General features: G+C 37.1%; 2 protein-coding genes across 3 annotated transcripts in view; one reads left to right on the top strand and one right to left on the bottom strand.

Moving 5' to 3' along the window:
• Nucleotides 1-24,262, top strand: part of LOC138127735 (fatty acyl-CoA reductase wat-like) — a 220,339-nt gene that overhangs the window by 104,191 nt on the left and 91,886 nt on the right. The window lies entirely within an intron of this gene.
• LOC138127736 (uncharacterized) lies at nt 832-3,691 on the bottom strand. The gene is made up of 4 exons (XM_069043808.1): nt 2,465-3,691; nt 2,205-2,412; nt 1,784-2,142; nt 832-1,723 (listed from the first exon to the last, which is right to left on the bottom strand). Exons 1-4 carry the CDS (start codon nt 2,681-2,683, stop codon nt 1,235-1,237), a joined length of 1,275 nt encoding a protein of 424 aa, XP_068899909.1. The 5' UTR covers nt 2,684-3,691; the 3' UTR covers nt 832-1,234.

Genomic DNA, 24,262 nt, shown 5'->3' with positions numbered 1-24,262 from the left:
GTGAATTGTGGAAATACACAGGCTAATACCGAAAACATACGGTTTTATTTATTTTCCACAAAAGCACATAAGGCGGAGCAAAGACAAAAGTGGATCGCAGCAGTACGGAGAATAAAGTAAGTGATTAACTACACATACATTTCGTTTGTGAATGATCACAAATAAAGTGTAAAATAGCACCACCTTGCAAAAGGTACAGGAAAGTTTATACTTGGCAGGTATTTTCTATTAGGCATATTATTAATATTGCCGAGTTTGCGACCTTGGGGGGTTGCCGCTCGCCCCGCCATACTGGAGAATAGGGGTGGAAAATCACATTTCTGCGATTATTTCATTATCCGTGCGAGATATGTCTATCTTTTTTGTCAGATCAATAGTTTCGTAGTTACAGCGTGTAGAAATCGAGAATTTCTTTTATTTTTGTACTTTTTATTCTTTTCCACACCACTGCAGAGGTAGAGCAATAGGGTGCGTTTTTTTTTAATGTGGTGTCCCCGGTGGCCATAGTCCACGATGCAGTAGAAGTTTACTGTTTTACTCTTTTTGATCTCTTTGTAACGTAGACGGATCCAAATGATCTGGATCGGTCGGTATAGATGAGCTGAATTCATCAGAGTTTATGAATTCGGGAATTCTTCTTGAGAATTTTCCTCTTGTTCCTCGGGGTCATCATCATCATCATCAGGATCATTTGGCGTTTACCTATTTCATTAGTATACACGTTGGAGTCCGATATGCCCGTAGACGGACAAACAATAAATGCTCGATTTCTACAGGCTGTTGCTACGAAATTATTGATCTGACAAAAAAACGTAAAGAACAAAAATTGTAGAGAATTGTATGTTCTACATTTTTTGTAATTAGTTAGCTATACGTATCTCGCACGGATAATGAAATAATCACAGACGTTCCAGAATCTGAAGATCAAGACGAACAAATATCTGAAATCAATGAATTTCTATTTTGGCAAACGCCAGATGATCTTGATGATGATTAGGGCCCGGATTTTAGGCAATTAAAAAGTCGGAAATAGGTGCCTAAAATAGTCCCTTAAACTACTGCAAATAGTCCCTTAAAAACTGAAAATAAGCCATACTAGGTCCTTAAAGTTGTGGTTAATTAAATTAAAAAATGTGTTTTTAAAGTTTTAAGTAGGTACACACAACAAGATATTTACTAATTATTTTTTATTAATTAATATACAATACTACAAGTTTGTTAGTTATTTACATTGTTACGTATTTACATTGCATACAAGATATTGCTCTAAATTTTCTACTTTAAAACATTGTCGGTTATCCACCAAAATGGACTTATATTTTGAAAAACTTCTTTCTACCTCGCAAGAGGTAATGGGCGCAAATTTGTAATAAATTTTTTCCATTTTGGTGTCATGTTCCGGCACATCTTCACCTCTAAAAATTCTTGCCAATTCTAGAAGAAATTTGTATCCAGGATTTTTTTCAGTAACATCTTCAAGTTTTTTTAATGCTACTGCTGCTACAGGGCCTGGAGATTTTTTTAGGGAGGTAAATACGTTTTCAACAATTTTGATTGAATCGGTTAAAGGTAACCCATTTTTTTCCAATTGAGTAATACTTTCGCAGATTATTTTAAAATTACTGCGAACATAAATTAATTGGTTTTTTATTCCGGGTTTCTTCATTATAGACTGTGCTTTTTGAATAGCAACAGCAGAACTTCCATCAAAGGACATGACAACCTGTGAGTAGTTAAAAACAGTTTAACAATCAATTAATTTGCTTATCTTTTATATACTTACTTCTTTAATGGAATCAAAGTGTTCGCTGTAAAACATAGCAGCCTGAAGCCATGTTCCCCATCGTGTTAAAATTGGCTGTGGAGGCAGTGGCATTTCTTTTAGTTTTTCTTTGTACATTTCAACTCTCAAAGGTGCCTTAACGAAAATTTTTTTCACGTTCGAAATTAAATTATCCACATCTTCATATTGATAGCGAATTTTTTCAGCCACTAGATTTAAAGCATGCGCTAAGCATGTGACATGCACAATTTTTGGATAAAACACCTTAAGGTGTCTACCAGATTTTATCATATATGGTGCTCCATCCGTTACAAACAAAAGAAACTTTTCAGCAACAACTCTGGTACTCCACAAGATTTCTACGCATAGAAATTTTAAATCAAAATAAAAAAATAAATTTAAAAAAGTGAAAAACCCTTACCTAAAGATTGATTTACGAATCTAGCTATTGTCTCATGATTTGTTCTTTCTAATTGTTTAGACGCCAAAAGATAAGATTTTCCAGGTTCATCTTCTGAAAGTTTCCCAACCAGACAATTCGCCACATATCGCCCAAGTGCATCTGTTGTTTCGTCAACTGAAACCCATATGTTAAAAGGATCCAGCTCATTCCGAATGCGGTCAATAGTCTAAAAGTGAAAATAATTTTAAATTAAATATTAAAAGATAGTATGTTCATACATCTTTGTAGCATTTTGGTAAGTAATTTTTCCGTAAAGTAGACTCATCCGGAATTTTTCTACCACAATATTTTGTCAGAAAATTCTGAAACGCAGGATTTTGTAGTTTGTGCCATGGTATATTGGCAGCTAAAAAGACGTTACAAAGTTCCATATTGAATGTACTATTTGCCGATTCCTCCAAGTTCTGTGTCAGCAACGTTTGCCGAAGCGGTGTCATAATGTTCTCTTTATGGATGGCCGTTTGCTCATGCTGTTGTAAGTGACATTTTTTTTCGCATATAAACTACAAAAAATAAAATTTTCAAATAAGTAAAAAATATAAAATGACATATTTTTAATTATGCTTAACTTACCAGTTTACCACAAGCTTTACAAAACATTTCTCGGGTTGATTTTATTTCATATAAATCTTTCTTGCTTGTCCACTGTAATATTTTTTCGCGTAAACTAATTTTTTGTTTCGGCATTATGTTCACTTTAAACAGGTTCACAAGAAACACGACCACTGCACGGAGATAAAGTAAACGAGAAATGACAAATTTGTAATGCTTATATTTACGTCTCCCACCAAATTTCAGAGGAGATGGTTAATTTTATATTTCTTAAATTTTTAGAAAATGACACCCTTAAGGTTTCTCTTATTGTTTCACTTCGGGATTTTAATTTTCGTTTTTATGGCAAGGACCATTTTATAAACGTTAAAGCTTCTAACAATACCTAAGTATCAGAAAACATTAGACCGCGTATACCTGCACCCCTTCGAACAGAGGCAAACAGATAAACTCTGTAATTTATGCCAGTCCAGTCTAATGGTTTGTGGTACTTAGGTATTGTCGGAGTATTTACCGCTGACATCATGGTCCCAACCGTAAAAGCGAAAAAGTAATTCCTGTATTGTACTGCACTTTGTACATTTCAGTAATTACATCTCCTTAAATTTTAAAATCATAAAGCATTGTAAATTTTATTGAGGTACCACTTTTACATTTTCAATACCGTAAACTTCCCAGAATTCGAAAATTGGGAAAAAACCGCAAAAATGAAATTGATTTTTGGTCATTTTAGGCATGTTCAGGCAGTTAAAAGGTAAAATAGGTATTTGAAGGGCATTTTAGGCCGAATAGGCAGAATCAAATATGGCTCTAATTACTCTAATTAAGCCAGAAATCATTTATAGACAAGTTTCATACATGTGCCTTAAAAAATAAAAATAGTCCATTTTGCCTAAAATCCGGGCCCTAATGATGATGATGATGACCCTGAGGAACAAGAGGAAACTTCGCAAGAGGAATTCCCGAATTCATAAACTCTGATGAATTCAGCTCATCTATACTGTTCGATCCAGATCATTCGGGTTCGTCTACGTTACAAAGAGATCAAAAAGAGTAAAACAGTAAACTTCTACTGCATCGTGGACTATGCGCACTGGGGACACCACGTCAAAAAAAAACGCACCCTATTGCTCTACCTCTGTGGTGGTGTGGAAAAGAATAAAAAGTACAAAATAAAAGAAATTCTCGATTTATACACGCTGTAACTACGAAACTATTGCTCTGACAAAAAAACATAAAGAACAAAAAATGTAGAGAATTGCATGCTCTACACTTTCTATAATAACTTAAATAGAGGTTCTCGCACGGATAATGAAATAATCGCAAAAATGTGATTTTGCACCCCTATTCTCCAGTATGGCGGGGCGAGCGGCAACCCCCCAAGGTCGCAAACTCAACAATATTAATAATATGCCTGATAGAAGATACCTGCCAAGTATAAACTTTTCTGTACCTTTTGCAAGGTAAAACTCCCTATTGATTGGACTAGAATTGCAAATTATAAATTAATGTTTCATACTACTGTTACAGTGCAGATGGATCTTCTTGTTTTAATGGCAGCAATTTTGGTTAATTTACAGCCTCCAATTTTAAAAGTATGCACCGATAACGAAGAATGTGAATAGCGATTGTGTACATGAAAATGTGTGTAAATGTATGTTATAAACCAATGTACGATTTTTTAAAATAAATGTATTTTATGAATGTTGCAAGTTCTAAATCACTCATAATTTGCTGAATTGCACTACTGTTCTAGGTACATATGATGTTGATTTTGTATAATGTTATTTTCTTTATCAAACATATTGTAAGTAATATTTAAAATAAAAACTGGTCAGCAAAGGAACCAATTCCATGAGGAGATCACACGAAAAAATCACATTTTGTTACTCCTGTACAATACATTTGCAATTGGCATTGTGTGGAGGAAACGTGGTTTTTCTTTAATGTTAATTCATCTCCAACGACTTGTAAATATTTTACATTTGCCTCTTTTAAACGCTCTTCTACAATTGGTTTGTTCTTGCACGAAATGGGGCACTTAATTTCTAATAACTTTGTAATTTGACCAGATTCATTAATGACAACTCTGTCTACGGACACTCCCAACCAGGGTTGCAACGGTGCAACAAAAAATCCAATGCTCTGTACTTTTACATTATGCAACTTCTCATACTCAAGTAATGCATACTTTTCTTTCTGTAGGCCATACTTGAAGTTCGCATTTGAGGCTGACTTTTTGGTCAAAAAATCAAATGCTTGTTCTGCACCTGTCTTCTTTCGCATTTGCTTTATCCGGTGAGCTTTTTCACTGGCGGTAATTCTCATTTTTCTACACTCATCCCACTTTACACAATTACTCTGACTTTTTGTTTTAATACACGTCGTAATTATTTGTCTGTCATTTAGCGCAACGTGCTTTTCAAAAAACACTTTATGCTGGTTATTTTTAATACAAAACGCTTGACCATACAATTCACTTTGACAAAAGCATTGAATGAAGAATTTACAACATGCTTCAATACGCGCACCTTCTTCAATAATTATTCTTTCTTTATTCAGCTTTCTTAACGCAGACCTTCTTTCAATTTCTTCTTTGTTTCTATTTTCTAAAATCACTATTTCCTTTGCTGCACAGTTTATATCATCCATGGTAAAGATGTGAGCATCCTCCTTGTCCAGGTTAAAGTCAGTTTTTGGGGGAAAGAGCTGCGCACACGACATCCCTTTTGCATATAGTGCTTTTGACATTTGAGATATTGATGGCTTTCCCCAAGCTTGCTCATAACTCGGTTTCGACATACTTCGGTGGTTATCAATGAAATACACCAATGCATAAATATGCTTGCATCGTTTCAGGCTTCGGGCAACACACGTGCAGTGCATATCAATAACATTTCGATTGACATCCAGCTGAAATAGATATTTATGCATCAAGGGAATTAGATAGGTCATAACGACAGAGGGCAACGACTACTATCCAGAGGGTCCCTTTAGGGCCCGAGGGGAAGTAACGTTGCCCGAGGTCGTTACTGACCTTGTAATTCACGCTATTCATAATATATTTTATTCCATACTAATAAAATTAAATCCAAAAAAAATGTTGAGGTTAAATTGAGCGAACTGTCATGTAATGTCATGTCAGACGAAAAAAGTGCGACATCAAAATCATGTTTAAGCACAATCGTAAGTACTAACAGCACTTTAACGGACAAATTGTTCAATTTTAGCAATGCGGGAAACAATTTTAGTGGTAAATTCAAGAATTGTCGCTGTATTTTTGTTGAATTCTTCTGATATTACATTGAAGGGAATTCCCTAGTATAATTCCCAAGGGAGTTATGACTATCATAATGGTTACCGTATCTAAGGTATTACTGACATAATGGATCAGTATGGAATAAATAGCTATTTATGTACCAAGGGCGTTACAACGATGATTACGCCCGGAGAACGATGAGTCCAACTCGAGGGCTTTAGCCCGAGAGATGGATATCGTTCGAGGGGCGTAATCATTCGGTGACGCCGTGGTGCATACAAGATTTTATTTTTCACTACGTGTTCTTTAAAAAAAAAAAAATGGCATCTTTGCAATTATGAATTGATTAGGGCGTTATGAATTCATTACGCCCGCTTATTCTTATTACGCCCTGTATTATGCCCCGGTCGTTATGGACATGTTTACGTATTTCGTATCCTAGGAGTTATCATGCAATTATACTAAAGTGAAAAATAATTTTTTTTCCACTCTCTTCATGGTAAGTACGTTGTTATGACATTGATTTGGTGGATGTAGGTACAACTTTTTTGACCTATCGTTGGTAACTATTAACGACGGGATGTAAGTAACCACTTACCTCCCTCGGGGAAATAAGTGACAAAAATTAAACAGAACAAAACACTAATATGCCTTATGGTAACGTTTCTTCGATTTCTGTGGCAGGGGGAAGGAACATGAAGCGTTTGCAGCCTCAGCAGCTTCCATTTCTCTTTCAATTTTGTTCAAATTCATTTTACAAACTTTTGACACGACGTTTTTAATATTGACGTTTTGTGTGATGAAAGTCGTAGCAACCGGCAACAGACATACTAATATTTTATTCAAAAATTTAAAATACATTTATCAAAAAGAAAGTATGCAATTCAAAATAACTTTGAGAGTGGAAAAAATATTATAAACAATTCGGGAGGTAACTAATTTAACCAGTCTCGGACTCTATTGCTACCCCTCGCTATGGCTCGGGGGCAAACCTGTCCTCGACAGGTAAATATTAGTTACCTCCCTTAATGTTTAAATAACTATTTTTAAGCTTAATGTTAAGCAATAAACGTATTAATGACATTAATGACATATTAATTAAATGAGCCTTACGTCAAGCTGTACATGATACGGTGCTGCAGTGACAGTTTGCCGTATACAAAAACCTTCAATTACTGTCTTTGTCTGTGCTTTTATTTCCCTTACACGCATAAGGTGCTTTGAAGAAATGAATTTTTCGCCTTTCCTTGTTGTTGACTGCCAAAAATCATCTATGTAATTAATTGCTGAAAATCCAGTTTCCAGAATGACGTTCATCGTAAATAGTAACCTACAAATAAAATGATTTCAATGGTTTAAACACTGTAGGCAAATTACATTGCTAATTCCGCTTATAACGAACCCCAAGGGACCGGCAAAAACAGTTCGTTATAAGCGAAGTTTGTTATAAGTGATAAGTTGATTATTATTTTGATTTTAATTTTATTTTATAAAACATGAACACATTAACATATACATTTTTAAATATTATAAATAAAAATGGTCTATTTCACTTTGTTTCTTTTTTCGGGTAAGATTGATTTCGTTTATATGTAGTTCTACTTCCACCAATCTGTTAAGGATAATCTGGGGAGTATTTCGTGACAGAAGAAAATGACGAACGGTCTCAATATGTCCAACAGCTTCTAATACAGTAGGAACTGGTGTTAATTCGTTTCCCTCAATTTTTCATCTTCATCTCTCTCATTTTCATCATCAACTTGATTACCGGCAGAAGAAGCAGAAGCGATTTTTTTTTAAACAGCAGCGTTACTCATTTTCGCGTAAACTTTTTTGACCGAACCAGTGTAAGTATTATACAAAAATGAATGGATACGAAACAAATGAATCGACGCTGCATTTCACAAGAGTTATTCGGGGAAGTCCCTTGTTTCCTACTTATAAGTTCGTTGTAACCGAAAGTTCGTTATAAGCGGGTTCGCTATTTGTGGAAAAAAATAACACACATCTTATGGAACTTGATTTCGTAGTTATCAAATTGGTTCGTTATAACCAGAAGTTCACTATAACCGGGTTCGTAATAAGTGAACATTACTGTTTATACCTGAATCGTAATCTTTGTTTTTAACACTAAAATGCGTGCAATATCGTAGCTTGGCTGTACGTAGTCATTAAAATGTCAGGTAAAAATGTAAAAAAAAACCAATCTTTTTTTATAAAAGATATGGACCTATTTGTTACACTAAATATAGAAAATTTGAAAACATTCTATGTATCCCAATATTCCGCAAATATTTCATTTTTGTTGTATCCATGGAAATGAGAGAGAAAAATCAAAGCCATGTTGCCGTACAGTCGCGAGCAATAAATTTTGTTCGTCAAGGTCATTCTTTGACACAATGGAAATTGCTCTAATGTGAAACGGGCATAACCTCTAATAAATTCTATTTGTCTTGTCTTGTCAAGATCTTGTCAAGTTTCACTGACGTTAACATTGCTTGAGAGAAAAACACAGAAAATTAATTGTATAAGAAGAAATGCAACGTAAAGTATATTGGAACCAAATACATATAAACTATTAAACTATAACAATGTATAAAAATTAAAAACGCAAAAAAATAACGCAACAAAAATATCACAAAACTATAAATTTAATACTTGGTCATTTCTCCGTTCGCCTCAGTAACTCTGGTCAGACGGTTGGCCATGGACAAGCATAGATTTCTGAAATAGTCTTGGGGAAGATCATTCCAAGCGTCAGTTATCACAGCCAGCAACTCATCCCTATTCTGAAGTCTTACTTGACGGTGTTGGAGGGTTCTTACTAAACTACCCCACATATTTTCTATGGGGTTGAGATCTGGACTGAAACTCGGCCAGTCAAGCACGGTTATATTATGGTTTTGGAACCAATCTGCTACCCTGTGAGCGGTGTGTATAGGACAGTTGTCTTGTAATAAAATCGTTTTCTGGAAAAACTTGTGTCACCGAGGCCAGCATAACGTCTTCCAAAACCCTAATATAAACGTGACTTGTCAGACGTTCTTCAACTTGTAATAATACCCCTCGACTATTTGCAGAAATCCATGCCCACAAGTTAACCGAGAATCTACCGCTGGTATCAATTTTCCTAACATACTTTTCATTATATCGCTGGTTTCTTGGTCTGTAGACACGTAACCGACCAGAGGAAGATGACTGAAACACTTTTTCATCAGTGAAGATTACATGTTCCCAGAAATTATCTTCTCTTAAAATATAATTGAGTGCAAATCCCCCTCTTGTTTCCTTGTGTCTCGGCTTCACTCGGAACTTTCTGGCAGCCGAGTGGTTTCTTAGATTCGCTGCTCGTATCCGACGACGAGCGGTATGGACCGACGCTGGAAAATTTGTAAGACCCAACGCATCTACTGCTGGCAAAAAATGTCTATTTTCAATTACATGCACTAGTGTTTGATCTTCTTCTTCTGTCGATGTTCGTGGACGCCTTGAACCCGCTTTCCTTTCAAATAATCCACTCTCTCTCCATCTCCTCACAATAAAATTTACCGAACTTTTTGGAAGTCCCAACTGGGTTGTCACCCTAGCTTCTGACACATCCATCTCTATCAGCGAAATAATTTTTGCTCTATTAAGATACGATATTGGGGCCATAATGTTTAATGTTTAGATTAAATTTTGGCAATTCTTTTTTAAATGACGTTTTATTGACATTGGCCGTAATTAAGCAGGCAAAATTTTTAATTTGTGACAGTAGCGCAAAATTTCTAAATGACCTTGACGACCAAGATTTAATGCTCGCGACAGTACGTTATTTGAGGTAAGACGGACATAAAATTACTATTTGAAAATGTTGGAAGTAATGAAAAAAAATAATTGCAAACCTAGTCATAGTCGTTCAGAATTATTATGCCACACATGCTAGTAAAAGATAAATAGTCAAGATCTTTTTTAATATTTAAAATAAATGAGATCAAAGCTACACCTTTTGAGCCCCCATATCTTCAAATTTAAGAGGTATAGAATTGCAGGTATAACAAAAAATAGCGTATGATACACATGTATAAGGGCCCTTAAAACACTTAAACTGGTCGCGCGTGCTTTAAAGGCTTCTTCATAAACTGGTAAAGTTTGTCCAGCGAGAGATTGGTTGACATAAAAAGCACTAAATTCTACGTAGAGGATGAGGAAGTAGTACCTAGCGTACGTAACATTTGAAATACACTCACCGGCAAAAAAAAACGGAACACTAATTAGTCAACAACAAATTATTCCCATAATACCTATTTTGATGTATTTTGACCAGGAGGCGATGATAGCAAACATAACCTTGAACATTAGCATAGGCTATTTTATTAGCAACTAGCTGACCCGGCGAACTTCGTACCGCCTCAGAATCAATAAATGTTGTGTTAACTTATTAGCTGAACTGAATGAAGTTTTTTTATTAAGATAAAATTCGTTTGCAAGAAGTGAGAGTATAATGAGTAGTGTGTCCCAAGTTGTAACTAACTATGCAGTGAATTTTTTATCAATGAACCATGGGGATTGACATGGTGTAAACTTTATTTCATGTCCGAAAAATAATTTTGAAATTAGCAATAGAAATACCATTGATGCGAAATAAAGTTTATACTTTATACCATGTAAATCTTTATGGTTCATTGATAAAAAAATTCTCTGTATAAAAATAATCCGGAATTAACAATCACCATAAACGGATTGAATATTTTAATGAGTTTGGTTGGGATGCAGTCAACATCTGACGGGAAGAAAATATGGAAGATTAAATTAAAAATTGGAAAGAGAATTACTAAGCATATGCGTGTTTGTTGGAAACATTTTGTAGATGAAGATTTTGTTCCACTGGTTTGTTGGTTTGATGGTTTGGACGCACTGTTCACTTGTTTTTGTTTGATAGTTTCGAGGTTAGGTATGCCGCACAGCAATAAATGTTCAACCCTAAAACAACTTCCCCCGCGACGTAGCATTACTTGGGGTAGCATTTAAATAATTACAGACAGTTGACGTACTTAAATGCATAATTAGTTAGATACAGGTGCGATACACTGAATAAGTGAATGAGCCCATTTCTAGTATTAGCCATGACATAGCAGCGGGTATGTTCCTGTACGGATGTTGGTCTTGTAGGGTCCTTTGATGATTGATATGAACGCGAGATTTAAAAAAAAACACAAACAAAATTGCAAGGGGACAAATCCGGCGAGCGGGTTCTCTACTACAAATTGCCCCTTATTGAGGTGAGACTCCAGTTCTTCGTCCTGTCGCACTCCCGGTTTGTCTGAAATCATGGTCTGAACGTAGTGACCCATGTAACAATTGATTTCTGGTTCGGGACGCGACCCAACATTGAAGCGATTTTGGAAGCGTTCCGATTGCAGAAAATCAGTTTGAAAAGTAGACCTCGACGGCAAACGCGGGCTTACCACTCTTCCAACGCATGATGGCAGGGTAGGGAACAAATCTTGAAAACCACGGCTTCCGAATGAGACCACTCCCGTCCCATTACGACCCCTACAGTCTTAATAGCGCGCATTTCAAAAAAGGAAGTTATGTTGGTCGCACCCTATACAATGCAAAAGTAGGTGTTGGTGATCACCATTGATCACACTTGGTGTTAAAACTCAGCTGACGTTAAATCTCAATTAAGTTCAAATTGTCGATGCGCGCACAATGACAGATTGTGACAGATGACATAACCTTTCAAAATGAATTTTCTTCATAATTTTTTTTTTCGTTAGTTATTCGATGTTTTAATAGTTATTCTGCTAATCGGGGCGGAGACAAACCCAACAATATAAAGATCATAAAAATCTGTCCAGCCGTTCTTGAGTTATAAATAGCGTAACTAACCCGACTTTGTTTTATACAGGGCAAGTCATATAAGGTTTATTTCTGAATTTATTTTGTACGCAACCAAGAATACTAATTACACTGACCACTTGATACCATTTATAATGTGATTTTATTTAGTAATCCACGTAGGTATGTAATTTGGGTAAAAATGTCAAAATGACAGTTGATGAATTTAATTTTTGATTTCATTAATCAGAACAGGAAAACGTCATTGTGACATTTTTAGCTAAATTACATACCTACGTTGATTACTAAATTAAATCACATAAATGGTATCAAGTAGTCAGCGTCATTTGTATTTTTGGTTGCGTACAAAATAAATTAAGAAATAAGCCTTATGTGACTTGCCCTGTATATATAGATTTCGCATAAAAACAAATTTTTTGCTTAAAAACCTTCTTTTCTTAAATTTACCATTTTTATAATAATCAAGCAACCTGGTTAGATTTTTATAACTTTTGTAATTTTTTATTGTTGTTAACTTCCAATTTAAGTGCAGAACGTAAAAAAATGTCTCTAGCTGGTGTAAATATTGCCAGAGCAGTAGCTTTGGTTGAAGACTGTTGTTGTTTCCGTTATGCAGCTAATGCTATTGAGGCTCCTCTTACTAGTCGTCACCGAACTGTTAGAAGGTTTCAAAAGACTGATTGAAAAAGAGCAACCACATACCGCGACGATAGATTTTTAAAATAATTGGTGTTCCGCTTTTTCTGCCGGTGAGTGTATATCCTGCAAGCACTAACATTTTTGCCCTGAAATTATGCTTTAATTAATGCATTCTAGTGCATTTTGTAATGTTCGGTTAATTTAATACAATTTAAAATCTCCCAATCTCTCGGTGGACAAAGTATAACCTACCTATCATAATATAAATATACTATAATTACATTTTTTATGTCAAATTTTACTTAACAATTTTTCCTATGTACCTACTGACCCTTAAAAATAATTAATTTGGTAAACTTCTGTCTCACATGCTCCTTTGTTTCGTTGATAGATTTATTTTTGTGGTGTAGCCTTACGTTAAAATAAGTTTTCAAAATATTGTAAACAAATTGAATAAGATGGTTGTTTAGCGGATCCTGATCCAGTAAATATTCGTTTAAATTTTTAAAAATTGTATTAAAATCTATCTGGCGTACTGTTTGCAAAATAAGTCGATTAATTACATTACCAGTTTTTAAATTAGAAAAAGAATTAAAAACACCTCCCGCTATTTTACAGATTTTTACAACATCCGATGAGGGTTTTTTAAACCACCTTTATTTTCGTGTTAAGAAGGCAGACAATGAATTATCGGCCGTTAAAGATGAGCAGCAAATGCTGCAGTTGAAAGAATTTAATAATTTTTTGCATACAAAACCAGCAATGTATTCAATAACATCACTGGTAAACTTATCAAAATTATAAGGCACATCTACGACATCATTATCACACTCTTCATCACAGCACAGTAAATCTAATTGATTACCAGCAGAGCGCCGTGTACTAGTAACTTTTAGGATACTGGTGTCGTCTTGGGCGAGACAGTTAGCCGCTTCTGAACTTTTCAATTCTACATGAATAAAGTTTTTTATATGCCGATTCAAACTGAATGGCAGTTGGGTTGTTATTAAATCCACCTCTGAAACGATATTAGAAAAAAACATTTCTAGGTGATCTTGGGTTAATTTATACGTGAGTAAATTTAGTTCAGATTATTTTGTTTCAATATTTGATCATTCAATATTCCCTGGATACTTATCATATTTACCAGAAATCCAATAAGACCAGTTTTTCTTCGTGAATTTAAAATAAGTTCCCCATCAGTGTTTTTTAGCCAATAAATATATTCCCGTGCTTGGTCGAAATATGTATCTATAAATTCTTTACTACATTGTGAAACAGGTCTTTTAAAAGGACTTTTACTCAAACTGTTATGGGTATTCATCATATCGAAAACATTATTTATAATACGACAGAAAATGGCGGTACTATCCGCTCCTTGAAACTGCGGCAGCTGAAGATCCTCGCAACAGTAGAGAAGAGCATCTGCTGCACTATCACTTAAGGTCTGAACTGCTAACTTAACTTTCATTTTCTCTTTCTGGTAATTGATATGACTATTTCTCAGTTTAGAGGCTGCTTGTAGACCATATTGTTCTTGAAGTGCTACCAAAGATTTAAAGAAATTCCAGTTGATAATATTGCCGTCCTTGTCATATAAAACCCCCCAATCTCCCAACAAATTTCTAAGTAATTTCACCATATGACAAGGATCTAATATAATGTAAAAAGGACAATTTGTCACAGGATGTGTTAAGTTGGTTTAACTTTTGAAAATTGGAAAAATCGGCGCCTAGAACATGTGCCATTGATAAATTTGCTGCGGCTCCGTCAAAAGTAAGTGATGCAATTTCTACTCCAACTTTATGAAGCATTAAAAGACATCCTTTTACTAAATTGGCTTTATCTTCTGCTCCTAGACCATTAATTTAAAAATATCCTAGAAGAAGAAGAAGAAGAAGAAGAAGTTTATTTAGCAAATTGCTACAAAATTACAATAAAAATCAAATTAACCATAGTTAAACAATCACAAAAAATACAAATTTAAAAACAAATTTACTATTTCTAACACATAACAATATTCTCTTTAAAATACTGTCTGAGATGTACTTTAAATCTAAGTAAGTTGTTACATTCTTTAAGCTGTAACGGTAACATGTACATAGACAGACCCCTAAAAAATATTGTGTTGTATGTCTTATGTGTTCTACATCTGTTAATTCTGAACTTAAATGGGTCTCTTAAATTATAATTGTGTGTCTCTTTGGCAACTTCCATCTGGAATTTAGGGCTACTAAGAGAAATACTAATGCATCTTTTGCTTCCGGCAAAGAATCACTTTCCATGTCATATCCATAGTTCACGTATCCTATTTGTCGCTTTCCATTCCAGTGAATATGCTTTCGGATAGACATTTCGTCCATCATTTCGTTAAACTGCATACTAAACGTTTCCCATCCTTTTCCATTTCCTTCACTTTAATTTCAACGGCTCTTAGTGATTATTTCGTGTAACCAGGCGACCCATCAACCGCCTCATACCACTTCAATAACGTCTTCAGATGTGGGAGACATTTAGAAAATTGGCTCCTGACATAATTGTAGGCAGAGCCTGAGTAAAAATTAGAGTGAGAGCAAATGTTCTCAACTCTTCGGAGTATTTTTTGTTTGTGTCGATTTTCAACTGCTTCAACATCAACTGCTTTAACGCCTCCGGGGTGGACGCCTGGGAGGTATAAGTTAAGTATCTTTTATTAGAAAAATACATGATACATGTGACACTGAAACTCCGTAATCTGAAAAATTAATGAGCTTTCTTCTGCTCAAAATTTTAAATAATTACATGCAAAATGAAACACAATAGGTATAACGTCAGATCGAAAAGATTTCTCATCAATCGTTTGCCACATTTGTCATCTGCAGCTTCAATCATTAAAGACATAAAACATATTATTGTGAAGTACTCTGGAGAGAAAACTTTTTGATCACACGTTATGGATTTATGAAGCTATATTACCAACAGTCTAAAGCGTTAGAGATGCCACTCTGAAGAAAATACCTACCAACAGACAAATACAGCAGCCATATAAAAAAATCTACTACTAATCATAAGCTCAATTAATTTTTACCTCCAATATGCTGTAACAATCTTGTGATACTTTTTTAGACTCTTTTAAATGAATAATTAAATCTTTTAATTTTCTAAGAGTTGTTGCCTATTTCTGAGAGTCTTGATTACTTTTTTATGCTTGTTGATTTGTCGGTTTGCCACTCGCCACAAAGTTTTAGCTTCCTCAGATTTTAAATTTGCATATTTAAAATCTCCAAAGATCTTTGGAATACGCGAATTTCTGAAATACGTCGGTTATATTTTGGTTAAATGAAATATAAAAATTCAAACCGTCCCAAGTTTTTCTCTTGTACATGGGATTTTAGCAATATTGGAAGGAACAGCCATATCAGAAGAAAGAATTTCGCTTTCAGCAACATCTGTTAAAGACAGGGTTGAAGAACTAAAAATTTTAAACAAATGTAGTTTTCAAGTTTTAAATATCCACCTTGTTGAAGGAATACTCGATTTAATTTTCTTTGACAAAAATGGGGAAGGCGATTGTGTCAGGTTGCATCTTGATGATCTTTTTTTTTTTTTGTTAAGGTTTTATTAGATGAGGCGGAAAATTAAAAACAGTTGGAATAGCGTCTTTTTTCAATTTCATCTGTCCAAAATGCCTGATGCTTTCAAGAAAGTGTTTACTGCAAATACGAGTATTAGCAGTGGGATGAAAATTTTCTCGTTTGGTTGCAATGATCCACTTTCTTTTGGTAATTTCTTCACTTGGAAATCTATAAACATAGTGAGTTGAAGAAGTTCAAATTATCAAATATAATCCTCACAAGTGCAATGAAACACCACTGCCTTTTTTGGCATGTTCAGGATTTTACCATATTGTTACCTTACCTTACCTACAATAAACTTTTACCTGTTACGAAGCTAATGATTTATAACAACAATCAAACCATTTTGCTTACTATTACCATTCAATTTAAACTAAACAATACCACACAGCACCACACAACAACTGAAATGTTTTCACTGTCTTAACGAAATCGTTCTTAAAAGTAAGTCTTCTGACGATTACAAGTCAAACTTATTGGCACAATATATACACGTGAATTTAGGCAAATAACTAAACCAAAATATCATTTTATTTAGCGAAAAGCAACAGTAAAACGAGTAAAATAACACTGAAATGTACTGAACAGAGCACCACAATTCAATGTTTTGCCACCTGTCAACTGATTTACTCGCTATCCCGCTCGCTCTGCGTTGGCTGCCATTGTCTCTTTCTACACTCCTTCCATTTAGATATTAGCTCGATGGCCTAACCTAACCTAACCTATAATTCTTTTCGTTTTCACTCAGTGTTCTAGAGCGATCACGACGGTCTAACTCTTGTCTTTTTGTACCACACCAAGTGCAAGGGTGGGCTGAAGAATGAGACATTGAGCCTGTTAATAGGTTCGCCATCTTCAGACCACAAGCAACAGCGAGGTTATCATTTTCCTTAATAAATTCTTCAAGTTTCAGGATGTTCCATTAAAGGGATATATTATGATAATTTTCCGCTCTATCACAGACAATTCCCAGAATAATCAACTTTTTTACACCAGAATCACTATCGCTGTTGTTCCGTTCGTCCAAAACATTTATTTTATATATCACATTCACGCAAACTTTTAAAAATCCTCCATCTCCGTCAATTCTAATTTAATGTTATAGTACCGAGAAAGTGCTCATTTATCGACAACTAGTTGCACTCATTCTTCAACAGTTCTGCAGTAAACCACAGATCTGACAACATTTTTTGAACCTTTTGAAGAAAATGTTGTATTTCATTCTTTTTCAAAGAATGGAGCAAGTTCATAATTTTTCTCTATCAATGTAGCCTTCAAATTTGGGACAATTGACGGAATTGAAGCTCGTCGTAAATGGGTGGTAAGTTTCAATGTTTCATTGTTACTTAAATTTAAAGAAGATTTAAATTTCAATAAATTATTGATAGATGAAGAATGTAGATTTTTCATACATTTTAATACAGGTAACGGGCGCCCGGTATTAGTAGATAAATAGATTGGTTCAATAGTACCGTGCGATCAAATAAAAAAAATCAGAGTAGGCGAAAATGGTGATTTGAACCAATCAAAGCATCAGAATAGCACAATCCAGGTAACTCGATTTATTTTTTAATTGATCACACGTTACTACTTTCTTGGTTTCTAAGAAGGCCAAGCTATTTTCTCTTTGGACTTTGATGATGCACACTCTGTCACCATTTTTACTAGGTCGTACTATTGGGGACACGGAAAACTGGGCAGATGTGTCATTCAGTTGTCAAAATTTCTAAACCATACCTTAGCTACTCATAAACAAGCTTAAATTAATTTGACAGTTTTTTTGAAAATATCAATCATAATGACAGTAAAGGTGCATTTACATTGACACTTTTTGAAATGACAATAGCAGACTGCCCAGGATTCCATGTCCCTCATTGTACATACATGTTGCTTTCCACGCACAATTTTGGAACAACATTGTCCACACAATCGAAATTTGTCTTTAGTTTTTAATATGTCTGAAAAAGACGGTCGCCCTACCTATTTACCCTTGGGAATGTTTCTACAAACTGCCTAATCTTGCAAATATTGCATTGATAATCCTCATGATGGGTTATTCGTCAGCAGCATTATATTTTTAATTTCAAAGTATACGGACTTACTTCTGTTTCAAATTAGCCCACAACTTCTTCAATTGCTTTGATGATCTTGCTGGTGTAACTTCTGGTTGACTGTTATAATGAGCCGCTATTTTCTCCCATGTTCCTTTTGAATCAAAGTAGCATCGGTTTTTTAATTTTCTGTTTCTCCACCCATTTCTCGCACAAATGAGGCCAAAATATATTTTTTTCCGGTATAGTTAGCCGTTTTCATGACAATTCTTAATTAAACAGCCCAAATGAGCAAGAACACAAAAAATATTTTTCAAAATTTGACAGGTGTTGAAATGTCACTATGGAAATGTACCACTTGTTACTGTCTTATCCGAGTTAGGAGTGGAATGTTATCTAAATAATTTTCAACGTCCGTCTGTTGAAGCGAATGGGAAGGATAAATGAACCAACAAGCTCATTGTTAAAAATACCCATCCTCACATTAACAGCAAGCTCTTCTAAAAACATGTGGATTGTGGGGACACCAATAATGCAAATTTCTCAAATAAAATAAAAAAAATCTGGAAAAGCTAGCATCATAAGTGGAGTAAATGTTTTAAATTAATTCTTGGTCTTGAGCCTCTCTATCCAAAATCCATTGCCAAAAATTTCTTCTACGTCTTCAGGAAGTAATGCTTGAACCCATGTGTAATGGTACGGATGCAAACGTTCCCTTCTTAGGGTTCTCCAGGCAGTAAATATCGAAGTTCCAAGCATCCTACTTATTTAAAAATTTTAAAATTTATTTCACAGTCTAGGACTGGTTTACAAATCTATGAGGGGCATGATGACCAACTCAATAGACCGGGACCAATGGCTTAACTTTTTTTCTTCTTATACACAACGTCGGATCAACATTTCCCAAATCAAGAAATTTCTTCATCGCTCAATAGCATCAACATCGTTTGGCCGTCCTCTGTCCCACACGTTTGCCAAATTGTCCGTATTCCCTTAATCTTCGGTCTACATTAGCAAAGTCACTGCTTTGAGGCTGGCGCCCGTCGGGAAATAATTCGGTACAGTTTCATGCAGCCTGTAAACTGATGCATTTCACCGTACACTAAATGGATATCTGTGATAGTGATTTATTTTTTATGAACGTCAGAACGCCACTGATTTGACAGTGACATATATGCCGTTCACGATTATTTTAAACACGCAGGAGGCCGCGATATTTTTTTGTTAGATTGGCGTCAGGTCCTGTCATATGACATTTCGTTTTTAAATATTCGCATTATTGTCAATTCCGTCATTAATTTAGTTAATAAGAATTTATCCAGAACTGCCCTACAAATATGTATGTTTCATTTCAATTACAATTTTACGATTATTGTTCGTAATGCGTTCAATTATTTAAAAAATGTAACAACTTGGGAGTAGTGTTCGGTCGAATTATAACCTAAAATAGATTTATTAAGACAAATCACAATACTGCCAACTAAAATGTCAGATTTTCATAGATAGTCCGAATTTGAAATAATCGTGAATGGTTTATAAGAGCAATTTAAATGCTTTGAACAGTAGATAACTTGATACATAGATGTAACTTAATTTACAAAATGATTTCGCATTGGTTAAATCTGGAGTCTTCCAGTTCGTACAGGAATAACAGTAAGTAACAAACGAATGGAAAATTCTCCGTATCCCACCTCCACCCGGCGGCACGGCAATTTTGCCGGAGTACATACACTATTACGGATATTACTATCAAGTAATAGTGCAGTGCTTATCAACATAATTACCGGCGTCTCGCCTCCGCATTTTAATTTTATTAATGCAATGGGTATTATAGTGAGACCGTTCATTGTGATCGTGATGATGTCGTAAATTATCGCATTTTTAACTGTTAATCTATCCGTTAAACTCCTAATTTGATTTACAAATTTATTTGGCTCGTCTAGTAACCGTTTATACTTATATTATTTTCACTTACCTACGTTGTGTTTATTTTTCGTCGATAGTCGCCTTTATAGGGATGATGATGTTTTATTTGAAGGCCTATTAGGTAATACGCAATAGTCGTAACACAAATTCGAAGACAAAGTAGTGTCAAAACACATAGATGAAGTGATTTAAACACAACACCTTCTCGGCGGCGTTCGAAATAGAACCTTGCCGAAGAAGAACGTAGTCGCCCGCATGAGACACATCCCCACCAGTTTTCCCATACCTCCTCCGTCGTTCGGCTGCGCGTTGAAGATAGACTCGTACATCCGCGCGGATTTGGTAGAAATCCCGAAATGACCATATTGTTTGTGGAAGTTGCCGATTATACTTTCCATTAATGTTTCTGGGTGGGCGATCTTCGGCAAACCATCGGAGGGGTGGAAGAAGATGAGGATGTCCTGATGGATGCGAAAATGTCGAAGATGTGCCTCGGGTTCGTTATCTTGGACGCGAGTTCTGAAGATGGGTCCTAAAAAAGGGTCATCGAGTTGCAGCTGCCGCAGCTTTCGGAAGTGAGCTTTCAACTCATCCAGACCGGAAGACATAAACAGGGCTATGATGAACTGTTTTTCGGAAGTTAGAGTGGCACCGACGATGGGGAGATTGACGTTCCGGGTGACTGCAGCATCCACGTCGGGCGGAAACCGTGACAGTGTATCCGCCACCACGTTGTCCTTCCATCTGATGTGCTCCACCTCGTAGTCGAACATGTTTCAAGGATTTTAGTGCGTAGTGGTCGGTGCGGATGACGACACGGTGTCCCAGAAGGATGGTACGGAATTTCTGGAGGCCGAAAACGATAGCGAGCAACTCCTTTTCGGTGACGGTGTAGAACAGTTCTGGACCCCTCAAGATTCGACTCGCGAATCTAAGGACTCCGTGCTCACCATCATGCAGGAGTTGATAGCACTCGACGCCGAGGGCTACGCCGCAGCCATCCGTCTAGAGTAAGAAGGTCTTAGAAAAATCTGGGAAACGTAATATGACGGTTGACAAGTACAGCTCCTTTGTGCGCCGTATTTTCGTCATCAGTCCAGCACCACCTGACGTCCTTCCGAAGGAGCCTCGCCAATGGGGCGGTCGCGTGGCTGTATTTCTCGCAAAATCTGCGGTAGTACCCGCACCGACCAAGGAATGCTCGAAGATGTTTTCGCGTTTTTGGAACCGGGAACTGCTGAATAGCTTCAACCTTGCCAGGGTCGGTGGAAATTCCCTGGGAACTTAGAACATGGCCTAGGAAAGTGACCTTCTCCTGGAGAAATACAGACTTCTCCAGGTTCACGGTCATTCCTACATCCTGCAATGGCTGCAAGACCTGAGCTAAATGAACTAAGTGCTCTTCAAAGCTTGTCGAGACGATTAAGAGGTCGTCGATGTAATTGATAGTGTACTCACGCACTTCCGGACCCAAAACAACATCCATCGCTCGACTGAAAGACCCTACCGCAGTCTTCAGATCGAATGGTAACACTTGGTAGGTGTACGACTGTCCATTGAAAAGGAAAGCCGTATACGGGGTGCTTGATGGGCACAATGGAGTGCAGAAGACCTTCTGGGGGTCGTGGTGCCTCACAGTCGGCCACCATCTGTTGGTTAACCCAACGAACGTCAAGACACACTCGAACCGTTCCATCCTTCTTTTTGACGACGGTCATCGGGCTCGCAAAGGGGGACGATTCCCTCTTGATGACGCCCATGCGCTCCATGTCGCGAATTGTCTTTTCCACCTGCGGACGGAGGCTGAAAACGATCGGGTACGCTCTCTTCACGAATAGTGTCTGGTCGTGCATTTTGATGTCATGGACGTATTTGTGCGTGCGGCCCGGTAGTTCGTTAAAGACGACCTGGTGGGACGCAACGCGCGGTACTGTTGATCTCGTTTTTCCCGACTCAGCGTTGTGACGCTCTCAGCCTTTTCACACAGGCCCGATAGGGGAGTAATTGTCGTCGACAGGTCGAACGGTATGCGTCCTATCGAAGTGATGGGAAGGGCGACTTCAGAAACAAAGGCGTCGGCATGAAAGGAAATTGTGTGCCGTTCTCCTTGTACTGTTACACTTAGGGTCGATTGCTCGAAGTCCAACACCGCGTTGATCTGATTAAGCCAATCGATTCCTAGAACAACGGGTCTGCTTAGGTTTTTCACGACAAGGAATATATTTGTAAAGGTTAGGCCTGAAATGATGAACTCCAGTAGTGCTTGCCACTTGATCCGCGAACTCTGTTGTCCGGTAGCACCCGCGGTAACAGGTAACTTCACTCCCAGAGTCCAAAAGCGACAAGAGAGAGGTTCCTTGGATCAGTATTGTGGTGTGAGGCAAGGACAGCCATTGTCTGCCCTCGACGGAAGTTACAACCGGATGTGGTCGTAGAGTATCGATGATCCACATCTGGTACTTCCACGGCGGAATGGACCATGGGATGCGGCGGGGTGATGACATGTGCGAGAGGTGTCTTGGTTCCAAGCCCTCTTGTTCCAAGGCCTTCGGTCGTTACCCACCCCATACGGAGAAACATCGAGCGGCCACGGAGATAGAGGTACCGAGTGTGCTGTCGTGACAGTGTTGAGAGGAACTCTATCCTGGCCCCGTATGGCATCATGCGGTCGTCACAGCAAGCCTGCTCCCTAGGCCTCTCTTCCTCTGGAATAAATTTTGTCAGGAGTGGAGCGAACACCAGCGTAGAATGTCTGAAAGTTATCTAAGAAACGGATCGAATTAGTAAATTTGGGTCGCGGGGTCGCCCCCACTGAAGGTGGTGGTTGTACTTGACCTATCGCCAAACACATGGCGATTCGCTCTCAGTCCGGCCTGGGACTAGAGTTTCCCTGGACATTCTCACCACTTGTAGAAGTCTCCGATGTTGCTGTGAGTGGGTCAGCTTCGACAGCATAGGAGGTGGATGGTGCGAGCGAGGGTTCTTCATTCCGACGGCTCAACAACGATTGCAACATGGCTCCCATGCGTCGTTGATTCTCGCCGAGTTCGGCGATGGCCTCCGCTTGCCTCCGCCACCAAAGGTCGACGTGCAGGCGGGTTCACCAAATTCTGTAATAATCCAGATATCGCCAGTCTTCCGACAAAATTCAAACATTTGAATTATCGAACGAAACCCGCGAAATGGAACAAATTGGCCATGGCGTGATCATCGTCGAAGCGATAAAACCCCTACGTTGTGTGTTGTAGCGTAGCGGCGCACCGAAAGCATAACGCACAGCCACCTGCGATGTGATAAACATAACCCTATGCAATTAATAGCGCGAAATTGCTAAAACTCTTACTTTCGGCGCTATATCTAACAAATTCACCGTCGTTTGTTCTGATTATATCGTCAGGGATGTTGTGCATTTTAATCTTTATTGATGATGTACGTTTATGTTTCTCACAATTTCACAATTCAAAACTTGCGTCCGTTGTGAGAAGGTCATAAAATCCCCACCACCCACTTTCTACCACCATTCCAACCGATCATTCCATGTACTCGTAGTTTAACGGAAAGAAAAGTTTACTGGGAGTCGGTTTTGTGCACCAATAAAACAGCCGTTCCGCCTTAAACCGATTCCGGTTATGACCCAACAAAACGCACCTAATGTTTTTCTCTCTGGTAAACTCCGTCCAGTACTAGAATACACTAATTAGAGCATAATTTCAGGGTAAAAATGTTACTGCTTGAAGCATATATTGGAAATTTTATGTGCGCTAGGTACAGTCACGGCCACGGAATTTCGTCAGTCGTTGTCATTCAACTGGCAGGTGTAAACCAGGTTTTATATATTTCTAACCTCACATTGGATTTTTGACATGGATGCTATTGATGGCATTTTGATTTTTATTGTGCGTGACAGAATTTCTGTCACAAAAATTTTGAATACCTCTCATAATTACAATAAAGCTTAGGCTACACAAGTTTTTTCGAATTGACAGTAAAATAACTGACGAAATTGCGTGGAGGTAAGTGTACTACTTTCTCTACGTAGAATTTAGTGATTTTTATGTCAACCTATCTCTAGCTGGACAAACTATACCTATGACGTCGAATTAAAAGCTTCCAAATGCATCGAACGGGTTT

The sequence above is a fragment of the Tenebrio molitor genome, chromosome 4 (genome assembly GCF_963966145.1).
Source record: "Tenebrio molitor chromosome 4, icTenMoli1.1, whole genome shotgun sequence".
Lineage (NCBI taxonomy): Eukaryota > Metazoa > Arthropoda > Insecta > Coleoptera > Tenebrionidae > Tenebrio > Tenebrio molitor.
This window is presented reverse-complemented; position numbering and strand designations above follow the sequence as displayed.

Excerpts from the sequence above, each read along its gene's own strand:
- LOC138127736 (XM_069043808.1), bottom strand. The coding sequence starts at position 2,683 with ATGACACCGCTTCGGCAAACGTTGCTGACACAGAACTTGGAGGAATCG. Across the intron at positions 2,143-2,204 it reads ATTCGTAAATCAATCTTTAG|AAATCTTGTGGAGTACCAGA; the intron begins GTAAGGGTTTTT and ends TTCTATGCGTAG. Across the intron at positions 1,724-1,783 it reads ACTTTGATTCCATTAAAGAA|GTTGTCATGTCCTTTGATGG; the intron begins GTAAGTATATAA and ends AACTACTCACAG.